The following is a 12,302-nucleotide window of genomic DNA, read 5'->3' as shown; positions in this document are numbered from 1 at the left end:
AAGATGTGGATGCTGAGCCAGGTCAGTCTTGTATAGGTGACAGATTTTTTCCACTCTTTTCCCCTGTGGCTAAAACGAAGATAAGCACCTTGAAACTCATAGATTCCCGTACCACAGTGTCTAATCATAGCCGCTGGCATGGATGCAGAGTCAGGGTCCCATATCAGCTTCTATTGAGCGCAAATTCTCAGTAACTGGACACACAGTCTGGGATATTATTGGGAATGTATCAATAATATCACAGGAGGTAAATTACATAACAATAATATAGAATGAAGTAATTACATACATTTTTATGACTAATTGAGGTTAAACTCGATTTTTATAAATAAATCATTCCTATCAAGGAGAAGCAAGCAAAATCCCTGACAAAGGATGAGTATCTGTTTAAATCATTTTGCAAAGCATCAGATAAAAATGGCTGCAGGAAAACCTTCCATCAAAGAAAAAGTGCATTGAATACACAATATATATCTGACCTTTACCTTACTACATGTACAATACATAAGGTATGATCTTATGTAAAAGAATGTGTTGTGTAGTTATTGTGTTGTTCACACAGCCTTGTGCTTCTGATCCATAAAAACGGTTACGTTAAGATAAATGCTGGCCTTTTTTAAAAGATTTGGTCATATTTAGGTCATACAACAGCTTTTACAAGGACAAAATGTTGGAGAAAAGCTCCAGGACTGTACAACGGAGGCTTCATTCTGACCTATCTGCTGACCCTCCTCCAGCTCCCTGCATACAGACTCAACGTCAGCAACTCTGTCTACCGAGATATCCAGATATTATTTTGTCTACTCAGCCACACAAAGATTGAATATTCAACCCAGCCTAATGGGTTAGTAAAAACTATACTCGCCAGCTCATTCAGTCTATTTCTGCCATGCTCTGACACAATGACTGCTTGACAGAGTGTGAGAAGGCTTAGGAAAATTAACCAAGGGCCGTCACCTCTGGTGGTAATTTGGAGCTACAGTTTTTGAGTCTATCACATTTTCTTCAAAGGACAAAGGATTGCAGTCTGATTGATTTTCTTTGTTGCTAGTGACATCTAGTGGGTGGTCACTATTACGTGATGCTCAGTTCACTTGTGTTAAGAAACATTAACACCAACAGTTGGCGCATCTGGGGTGAGGAATCCAATATGCCCTTTTGCTGGCACAGGAAACACAATAAATCTACTGAACTTTTTGTCCTTTGAAATATTCTGAACAGATATCTTCATGTTTTATTCCAGATCAACAATTGTCATTTTCCTTTAAAATCCACAATGTCAATATTTACATTTTGTCTAACTGTCAAGATTACTACAATCACTAAACTCCAGAAAAAAAAAGAGGCCACATCAGCTGTAAAAGCCCTCCTGTTTTGTTTCTATGTCTTTTCTACACTTAAGCAGGGTAGACACACAGTGTCAAAAGCACTTCAACTAATTCTGTCAATATGACTCCTGTCACATTCACACACAACAGCTGTAAATGAGCATTTTAGGTTTGGATGATGCTATAGCAACTGTATTGATGAACTAGCTTCCTGTACTAGCTTCCTAGTTTCCTGTCTGAATAATGCAATCTGTTGTCTGTGCTCCGTCTCTGCCAGTCACCCTGTGACCTGCCTGACTGTATAGCATTACAGTATTCCCATTTTCAGAGTTGAGGCTAGGGCAAAAGACCCCTAAAATTAGCTGGGTAAGTGCCCTCGCTCTACCACCGCCCTGCAGCAGTGACGTTAATTGCACTCTATTTATACTTGAAGAGTGCAGGACTTAGAAAGATCACATTTCTGTTATGCTTTATTTTTATGTCCTACAGCTTCTGTTAGCAGAGCAGTGAAAAGCCTGTTTGGGGTAAAGAGCTGAATTAAGTGGGCACTCGTTATTTTTAAATAATGCCCTAATGTAACACATGGAAATAATATGTCCTCCACTTTCTAGAGGAAATCATTTTATAGACCTGGCTGCCATGATGAGGTGGCAGAGTTTTTATGTCCTGCTATTGCAACCATTCCAAACCATTTAAATATGCCTAATGGCTCTTAATGCAACTGCTGCATTCGTAATGAACAGTGCACAACTAGTGACAAAAGAGAGCACAGAAAATAAACTGATTCCACATACTTATAGCTAATTTCTCAAAATCAGTTTCAAGTGAATATATGCACACAGAAAAGACAAGAAAAAAAATTTGATCAGCCATGCACAATCACACAGATCTTGTTGTGATACTGAATTTTATTCAAGTATCTTCAACACACTTTTGTTCTTGAGTTATCATCAGTTAAACTAATCAGTTGAGAAAGATTTGAGATAAAGGCAGCAACAATTCTTAGCCTGAATATAAGTTGTCTATTTAGGATTTTTAGAGCCTCTCAGTGTGCATTCAACTTGGTGGTGCTTAGCACAGACAGACAAATAAAACATTCATGATAACACAAGATAAACAAAAGAGAGACTATTAAAAATAAGACTAAGATGCAGGAATGGCCCAAGAGCCATCATTTCCATTTCTGTGAACTGCATCTGAGGTTAAAGGGAAAACCCACTCCAAAACAGAATTAAAACATAAGTTTTGACATTTACCTCTGTGGATACAAACAGGAGCATGCAAGCTCTGTTTTTATCACCACTACTACAAGTCCAATTTCTGAAGTTGCTTCTTTGACAGTGAATTAAATATCTTTGTGAACGGTAACATTATCCAGAGGTCACCGGATGTAGGCACAGTTTAGGCTCTTTCTTGTTCATTTGGACATAGGCAAAAATTTTGAGAAAACATTCTTCAGTTAATAAATTCAGAAGATATAACTTCAATATCAGTGAAGCAGCCCCAGATTTGACTTATTGTCATGTTAAGAAAAGAATGTAAAATTGAAGAATAGTTACATGTAAAATTTGTTTATGCAATGAATTTTTGCTTGAAAAACATTGCCTCGGATTGGAGGATTTCCAAACTGCATACGTTATACACACGCGTGTAGAGACCAGGGAGTGTTAGCAAAACCATTTCACCACTCACAGTGAAAATCTGTCAAATGATGGCTCTGCAGGCTGTACAATTATGTCACAGTCTGAAATATCACACAGTTGCTGATGTTCTGGAACAAAGTTTGTCATAAGTGTCCACACATCAGGTAATAACATTTGTAAATTATATGGATAATAAGTTAGTTGTTTTCCATTTTGCTGCCCATTTACAGTCTCTGTAACAGAACATTGCTCCATGGCAGACAGTTGGCACAGTGAATTCACCTTTTCATACCAAAGAAGGGTGGCAGATGGCAATCGGGAATATATAAAAACAGGCAAAAGGGACCAATAAGCAAATTTGGGTTGTGTTTGTTCAAACGTATCCTTCCTGAATGAATTTGCAAAAACAGCACCCGAGCATGTCCACTCTTCAATTTCATACACGCTATCTGGCTAATTTGACCAGATGCCTATCAGTAACAGTAAAAGCATCTCCCAATCTTGCTGCCACCATCAAATACACACAAGCACCATCATCATCCTGTAACTATCTTTTTTTTTTTTTTCCAATGGACTGAAAGTAGGAAAAAAATGCACCCAAGGCTGTATCAAGCTGATGTTTCACCCTGATTGAAAAAGCAGTTGTAGCAGTGGAAGAATAAATTAATAAATGACCAGATCTCAGCCACAGAGTTAATCCCAGAGGCTGGATTATTATTGCTATGGTTTGGTATACCAGGAGGCTGGTGGGACCAGGAACAAAGCAGGTGTCAGAAAAGGAAAATGACATGGAGGATGAAGTTTGTGGCAGGTCATAGTAAAGTATGGGGCACAGGAAGATAAATGCAGGGGTTTCTCATCAGGAGAGAGCAGTGGAAATCAGTGCAGCTCAATGAAAGCCTCCATCTCCTCAGATATAAGTCCCCTGTAGGGCAGTCTGTGTTTTTCAACTGCACGCGCCGCCAGGCACTGAAGGGTGACGTAGTTCAGCGGGTAGAGGGCCGGGTGCCCGCTGCTCTGCTCATCCAACAACTCGTAAGCTGTCTTCCTCTGTGCATTTGTAGCATCAAAGTGTGCCCCAGCCTTCATAAGTAGGGCCATAATCTCTGGACAACCGTTGTTAGCAGCAATATGTAGTGGCGTATTGTTCTCACAGTCACGTGAATCAACGTCTGCGCCACACTCGAGGAGAAGAGCTGCCACTGCTTGAGAGGGGAAACGGCCTACTGGATAACGGCCCACGGATGTTGTTTCCTTGTCTACAGCCATATGGAGAGGAGTGAAGCTGCTCCGACCTCGAGGGTTCAGCTTGAGAAGACGGTACACTGTGTGTTTTTTCTGATGCTCTTGCTCCGGGCTGCACTCAAGCTTCTCCAGCAGAAAAATTAGGTGGAGGATGATGGAAAGGGCTTTGGTGAACTGAGGAGCTTCTGGGGGGTTGTCCTTTTGTGCCACAGCTCGCTCTACCTCCCTGACACTCTTCCCCAGCACAGTCATCAGATCATGGAAGGTGATGCGTGTTGACAAGGTGCCTTTAGCCCGATCTTGAAGGACAAAAGAAAAGAGCTCTGCAAAGGACAGGAAACTGGAGGCTGTCATGGGACTGAGAGGATCCAGGTTGCTCTGCTGCATGTCCAAAGCATATTTCCACAGGCTGATGCAGCGCTCGAAGTTGCCTGAGTCAGCATATACAGCTCCCCGATAGCGTATGTAGTAAGAGGTGTCTGGGTGGGATGGTCCCAGGATGCGTTCTCTAACCAACAAAGCCTGCATCCTCATTTCATCTGGGTCTGTGATCAAGGCTTCCAGTTCATCTGCCGTGGTCACCTCCTGTGCGCAGCCATAAGCTGGAATTGGAGGACCAGGTGGAGGCTTGGCCAGGGATCCAGCTTTCTCCCCTGGCTGCCTCAGCTCCATGGCCCTTCTCCAGTACCTCATTGCCCCTAAGAGGTCTCGCTTTTTGTCCACAAAAGTAGCCCCGAGAAGTTCAAGTGCATCAATACGTTCCTCTCTGGAGGTGCGAGGCTGGTGAGCGAGGTACTCCACAATGTTGGTGTGACCCGTTACACTCGCAGCAAGCAGCGGGGTCATCCCGTATCCATCTCTCTCCATGCGGGCATTGCATTTCAACAGCATCTTCATGATGTCCAGACTCCCTGACTCAGCACAGTCGTGCAGGGCGGTGTTCCCTTTCACGCTCTTACGGTTGACATTGGCGCCACGGTCCAGGAGGAACTTGGCTATCTCCTTGTGGCCCTTGTAGCAGGAGATCATGAGGCAGGTGTGGCCGTGGCGGTTGGCGACCTCCATGTCGGCTCTGTGCTCCACCAGGTAGCGGACGATCTCGAGGTGACCGTCGAAGCAGGCGGCTCGGAGCGGCGTTGAGTTGGTTAGTGTTGCGTTGTTGACGGAGGCGCCGTGTTTCAGCAGGGTCTTAACCACCGGGAGGTGACCGGCTGCCGAAGCCGCCCACAGCGGCGGAGCCCCCTCGATGGTCTCCCCGTCAAAGTTGACGGAACCCCCGAGTTCAACATTAGCTTTACAGTGCTCAAGGAGGTAATCTACCACCTCCAGGTGTCCGTACCTAGAGGCTATCAGTAGCGGAGTGCCCCCCTGTGTTTTCTCCTCGGCTAAAGCCTCCAGCTCCTCGGGAGTTTTGTTGCTCAGCAACTTCTGGATAAGTTTCAGCTTACCATCTCTTGCCGCGTTGAAAACCGCCGTCGTAATGTCCATCTTACAGACTCTGTGCTCCCGCGCTGGACACCAACCCCATAACCTCTCGTTTCTAGCAAAACTGGTGAGTCTGGGTTCAAACAGCAGACAACGGGACTCTCTGTCTGGTCTCCGGCTCACATCTTTCTGCCATTTTGAGGGTGCTGTCAAGATGGCGTGTGTTGTTTGACAGGTATATGTTTACGATGTCACCGAGGCATTGTGGGTAACGTAGTTTTGATGGGATTCGCGTTTCCTGGGGCCGGGGCGCTTTTTGCTTGGTAAAAACTTCATTTCCCATGGTGCAAATTAATTAAAGGCCATAGCAGCTGATGGGTTCGTTTGTTATGGTTGTTCGGAGAAACAAGGGGCCACCTCCACAGGCGGTGGAGACAGAGGGAGCCGGCTGGGGCACGGTACACTGATTCAAAACACCCGATCAATGGTTAGATGACACCCCACACTGCGAATAAAAACTATTTATTTGCGGCTGTAGAGAACAGAGTTATCAGATCAGAATTAGAGTGAAAATACTATTCGTTCTTTGCTTGGGTCACTGAGAATATGTCCGAGGTCTCCTCCTATGTCCAGTGAAGAATATTTGCTAATTTTAGAGGGAAGCGTGTGCTTTTAATAAATTTAAGGTAAGTTTTTGATAAGACAAAAAACTGAAACAAAGAAAACAAAAAAAAATTTACTTGGTATTATATACGACCATCAGTCCGGCTGGTTATATCAGGTGCAAACAACTGAAGCTGTCAAGTGTCATACCCACTCATTTCCAACAGCATCAGCAGCCCCTACAGTACACTAAATCACATTGATTGAGTAGTGAATAACAAAGGAAAAGCCACACATCACCATTACACCGGTAGTGCTGATGTTGTTTGGTGGCAGATTTACTGTAAAAGTAGGAGATTATGTGTTTGTTACGCAACAATTTTGCAGCCATGAATTTAGCTTAAGAGGAAACCCATGTAACTGAGCTGAACTGAATATTTCAGTCTTGTGTAGATCACGATTGACTCACTCCACACAAACACAACACAAAATATTGATCTGAATGTTGACATGCATGGTGCTGAACATGAACACCCCATAGCTAGAATGTAGATGGTGACTTAACTGAGTTCATCTTTCCACAGAGTGAACAGTAATCTGCTTGCTTTTCTATGCATAAATTTGCTGTTGTGTGCAGCATCCAAGAAGTTGATGAGAGTGGAGCAAAAAAGGATTAGAGTATTTTATAAATTCATAGAATTTTCACCTCTAGTCATTTGAAGAGTCGTGTAACAACGCAACACAACTGCTTGCCAATATAATCATAAAGATCAAAAAGTTTATCATTCCCCACTGAAAATTGAGTTGAAACAAAAATGAACTGTATAAAAGAATTCTGTATAGAAGAAGATTGATTATTACTCATAATTGATTGTAAATTTTGGTAATACTGGGTTGGCATTTACAACTATAATCTGAATATAATAATATATATATAATAATAATATATATAATTGTGACTGAATATGCAACAGTCAAATTTTAAGTTGAGAAAAATGTAAAATTTCCTTTAGTCATGTGAGCATGATGAACTGATGAATCTATACACAGATACCGTGTGTACTGAGAACACACGAGATCACATCACATCACAGATGAAACAGCAAAGATGGAAAGCTCCCATAGTGAAATTACCAAAACTGCTCTCACTTGGGCAGAAAACTGTGTTTTAAAACTGTTTGCAAGACCTTTAAATATCTTTGGAAGACAACAAAAAAGGCAATCCATTTCAAATTAGTGTGTTGATTATGACTATAGGCAGATTTTTTTACTTGATGGGTTTCATGTTTCAAACTATTTGCCTCTCCTAGTCCACAGAGACATAAAATAATTACTTAACTTCACCAGTTTTATCTCTCTGCTCTCAGTTAGTAGGAAATTAATCTTCTTTAAGCTCACAGATGAACGTGTCCCATGTGGGGGCTTGTTGTGACTTATTTCAGTACTTTATAAGCAAATGGAGTTGGCTGTAGATCAGTGGAGGATTTTTAAGCCGGAGAGTGCTCTCAGAGTGTTTGCATTTTCTTAATGAAATCTATTTTTCTTTCCTCTTTAGGGTTACATGAGCACATGTCCTGTGGTAAGAATACAGAATGAAGATCCCCAGAGCAGGTCACCACTTGATTAAAAATACACCAAGGAAAGGCAGAGTGACATTATTTTAGGCTTCAGTTAAATGTTATGCTGATGTTCAACCAGTAGAGGAGGCATAAGAGCCACACTTAAATATTGCAAATATCAATCAAAGGTAGCACGTCTGTAGTATATTGGAGAAGATTTCAGGGAATGATTTGTATTTCTCATACAGCTCCATCTTTCATGGCAGCACAATTGTGCCTTCATCCACTCAAATATTGAACATATGAGTTACAACTTCAGCGAATTTGAAGTAGGTGCCAACATTTCCATGTTTCGTGAGAGTGACTTATCCACATTTTACCTCCTGCCATCCTTAATAATGACTTAAAACCCACATGAGGACTGCCTGGATAGGAAAATTGCTTTTGAAATTAATCTGGGAGTTGTGAATGCACACAGAGACAATATTGCATGCAGAGGACCCAGAAGCCTCACAAATGACACCCAGCCTGTGCGTGTCTCAGGGGATCCTGCCTGAGATTTGTTTGGAAAAATTAAGAACTTGAGGCAAGCAAGACAACTTTGTAATCACTCTTAATCCCAAAGAATTGTTAGACGGCAAAATCAGTGAGCCAAAGCTACAGCGTTTAAAAAACAAAACAACAACTCCAAAACAGTTACTGTAAGTTTATTTTTCATTTGTACGCTCAAAAAAGATAACACATATTAACATCACATCCGCTAACAATTAAACTCTAATTCCCAAATATAAATTCTTTCAAGTACACAGAGGCATTGTCAGTTTCCACAGGAACATGCAAAAACTCATGTATCATCTTAATGCATCATTACAAAAATACAGATCCACTTTAAACAGCTTTATTAGGTGCATCACAGCTGATATGTTTTTTGTGCCACATCACAACGTTCATCAGAGAAGGCAACACTTTGTGTAACTCAATAAAAGCATGGACCACAGATCCACTGTTTTACATTGTAAGCATTTAAGCAATAGCTGTTTGTCTGACCTAGACTGACTTATGAAAAAAGCTAGTGATGGCAACTTGATTAGTGTGACTGTAAGTCGACAGTGTCCCCAGGTTTTATGTCCACTATTATACATAACACAGTGTGCGATATCTAACCTCCTTTTCATCAGCATGCTTTTGAGTGTTGAGCATTTGTCAAATCCGTGAAGAAGGATAGAAAGATAGCCGGAGAGGAGTGGGCCCTCAGGATATAGAGCTGCTTGTTTTCACTGGAGTCTTGAACTGAGGTCTCTAGGGCCCTCCGAGCAGCTCATTGAGCAGCACCTCCCGTTCTCCAAGAAGAACATCTCTCTTCAGACTAGTTCCTTTGTTCACTACCTTTATCTTCATGGCCAGACTCTTTATTTGTGCCTGAGGCAGTGCGTCAAAAAAAAAGTCCTCATTAAACACTGGATTCCTGCTGTTCTTGATGATGGTGCTCCTCTGTTTCTGCTGCTTGCCAGGGTTCAGGTAGAGTGCTACACAACAGTTGATGCTTTTAAGCTCCGTCTGCCTGTCATAAAGGGCTTCAGCTGCAAGCACACGCACTCTCAGCCGAGCCGCCTCTGGGTCATAGTGAGTGCTCAGCCTCAGAGTCCCCCCCTTGTGGAGGTTGACAGTGTGTTCGCGCTGCAGGAGGTGTGTTGCAGTGCCCCTGGGGGTGCTGCTTTTACCTCCACGAAAGGCGGGGGAAGGAGGGCAGCGCATGCGGCGCCGTTGCATGTTGGGGCTGTTGTCTGCTGAGCTGCATTCATCAGTGGAAAGAGAGCTGTGGCGTGCCAGGGAGCGCTTGGCACGAGACACCTGGAGGCAGAGAAAAAAAGAAATTTGTAAACATACAGAAAGTTCACGGTGACTCAACTGAGAAAAACACTTTAGTAATAGCTACTTTGGAATGGTTAATTCATAGGCTCAGAAATTTGGAAACAGAAAACCTTACCTTGGCTTGTGTCTCTTGAGTAATGGAGCGTAAGAGGGAGGCAGAGCGGGACAGGAGCGGGGAACTAAAAGGGGAGGACTCTGCTGAGGAGCAGGTGTCACTCTCTCCACCACTGAAATAGCGGTAGGGGTTGGGGTCCGCCGGGGCCAGTAAAGTCCCCCCTTTGGAGCGCCTCTGTGAGTTTGGGGAGGTGAGGGGGCTGTTGGGATCGCTGTGGAACAGGCTCTCCTTACGCCGGGTATGAGGAGACTCCACCAAGGTAGAAAAGCCATACGATGTCTGGGCCTTGGGAACGTATGGCAGAGACATTGCCGTCTGTGACTGGGGGTCTGCATTAGTGTTGACTTCAATGCTGGCATTGTTGGCAAATCCAGTACCTGGCTCATCAGCACTCTCTATTTGGATGATGTGACGGTTGGCTGACTTCTGGAGATTGCGTGCATCTCCCCCCAGGCGGGGAAAGAGGCGAGGGCTGCAGGGGTTCTTGCTGCTCCGAGCTCTGGGGCTCTGGCTGCAGATGGAATGATCGGAAGAGGAGGGTCGCAGGGTGGAGCAGAACTGAGGCTCTGAAGCTAGAGAGTCCTCTGGTGGACAGCAGATCAGTTTAGGGGGAATGAAGAAATCGGGGATCTTGTCTGGAGTGAGGACGTTGGCGTAAACAGAGACAGGGATGGCCTCTGCGGTCTGCGGGGGCTTGGACTGTGTGCCACTACTCTCCACAGAGCTACGGAGCTTCTCCAGCAACCACATGCTGCGTGCTCAGATGCCTCAGCTCTGCTCAAGGTGTCTCTGTGGACAGAAAAATGATGTATACAGAAGAGACATCACATCCCATAATAACAGACACAGCAACACTTCTCCCTACAAGACACATCCCCCTGTCTAAAGGTGCATTTTAAGTCTCAGTTAGCAGCAATAAGATTCTCAGGAGCCAGATCAGAGAAGTGAAGGAGTGAGCAGTTGATATTTAAGTTCCAGCCAAGAAGGACGCAATTTTAAACAATCCTCACACTGGAGTCTATGCGCCTCCAGAGAGCACTTTACATCAACAAGACAACCATTACAGCAATCACATTAAAATTAAAATAACAATGTAATTCCCCTGACTACGATTTCAACGAGCCGCTATTGAAATCCATTATTTTAAGCAGATGAAACCTGATTTTTTTTCCCCCGCAGATTAACATCATTTTAATTCGCAAGCATTTGAATGACTTAAATAACTAAGTGAGTTCAGATAACTTTGTTGTGTCAGACAAAACCACATAAACTACTGTCACTGTGGTACAGGTCCCTACCTGTTGGCCGTGGAACTCTTTCCCTCCTCCGATGGACTGATCGTGCGCTTTTCCTGCGGACCTCTCCAAGCTCCAAGCGCCGTGCGCACTGGCTGATCTCCCGGCAGGCGAAGTCCAATCGCGTCCAAAAACCGGTGGCCAGCGGGGGGAAGGGTGCTGGAAGATCGGCCACTCCTGCTTTATATGGCGGAGTCTGTGAGTTCTGAACCAATGAGGTGGTGCTGAAGCCTTCCCATGATATTTACCATTAAACTATTCTCTCAGCAGGCACTAGAGGAGGAGGAGGTGGTGGTGGGGGGGGCTTGAATCTCATTTAAAGGCTGTTGTTTCATCTCCCACATTGTGCTTCACTTTACGTGGGTTTCATATCTCACACCTCACTGATTTTTAAAGAGAGCATCTGTGAACTGTCTCTTCTGTACTGCTGCCACCTCTGCCTGTGATGCATGCTGCTGACACGAACCCTAATTGGACTTCCCGGTGGCAAAGCAGAAGCTGTTGGGTGGCAATATGTTGCGTTAACAGCCACCATCTGAACTCATCTACCAGCAAGAATGAAGAGAATTGCCTTTTCAATCAAGCCGCAGTTAGTTCGAGGCTGTTGAATTGGCTTCATGCATCTGTTGGTGGCAGCTGTCCAAAATAAGATGTCCTTAGATAGTTTCTTCAAATCTCAGTGTTTGGGGTTTGGCATGGCGCTGAATGTGATGTGCTCCCAGGATGTGTCTCCTCACTGTGCCAGAGTCCGACAAAGACCTGCGGTGATGCTACTGGCTTCAGCTGGACTCAGACTCTGGAACAGCCTCCCTGCTGATTCGAGGACAACATCAGACGAGCTCGTTCAGACCCCACTGAAAACTGTTCTTTTTCAATCCTTCATGTGTGGTTCCGAGATTAAACAACTTGTTGCTTCAATGCAGACCCCAACAAAAGAAAAATAAACATTTAGATAATGGGTGATAATTTCAATCCACTTCTCAGATGAAAACGCCAACATTTCTTTGTTCCATTCTCTGAACTGTGGGCATTTTTTCTGTTATCTGTTAAAAGTGAACAGCAAACGGAAACTATCAGCTTCAGCATCATGACATTGTGCTTTTTCATTCTTGTTAAAATGAACGCACAATGCTGATATATATTTATACATTAGTTTGTAATAAATCTTCCCATTAAAAGTGTATTAACCCTAATTTACTAACCTTAACCCTAACCAG

At 43.6% G+C, this 12,302-nt stretch overlaps 2 protein-coding genes across 2 annotated transcripts; both read right to left on the bottom strand.

The window, feature by feature from the left end:
• Positions 1-2,224: 2,224 nt before the first annotated feature.
• Positions 2,225-5,854, bottom strand: fem1a (fem-1 homolog a). The gene has a single exon (XM_029524703.1). The coding sequence runs from the start codon at positions 5,702-5,704 to the stop codon at positions 3,851-3,853; it is 1,854 nt and encodes a 617-aa protein (XP_029380563.1). The 5' UTR covers positions 5,705-5,854; the 3' UTR covers positions 2,225-3,850.
• A 3,248-nt stretch (positions 5,855-9,102) lies between these two features.
• On the bottom strand, positions 9,103-11,180 carry LOC115057592 (C2 calcium-dependent domain-containing protein 4C-like). Its single transcript, XM_029524750.1, has 3 exons — positions 11,089-11,180; positions 9,791-10,579; positions 9,103-9,654 (listed from the first exon to the last, which is right to left on the bottom strand). Exons 2-3 carry the CDS (start codon positions 10,538-10,540, stop codon positions 9,103-9,105), a joined length of 1,302 nt encoding a protein of 433 aa, XP_029380610.1. The 5' UTR covers positions 10,541-10,579; positions 11,089-11,180.
• Between the last annotated feature and the right edge of the window lie 1,122 nt (positions 11,181-12,302).

This window comes from Echeneis naucrates, chromosome 17, assembly GCF_900963305.1.
Source record: "Echeneis naucrates chromosome 17, fEcheNa1.1, whole genome shotgun sequence".
In the NCBI taxonomy this organism is placed as follows: Eukaryota; Metazoa; Chordata; class Actinopteri; order Carangiformes; family Echeneidae; genus Echeneis; species Echeneis naucrates.
This window is presented reverse-complemented; position numbering and strand designations above follow the sequence as displayed.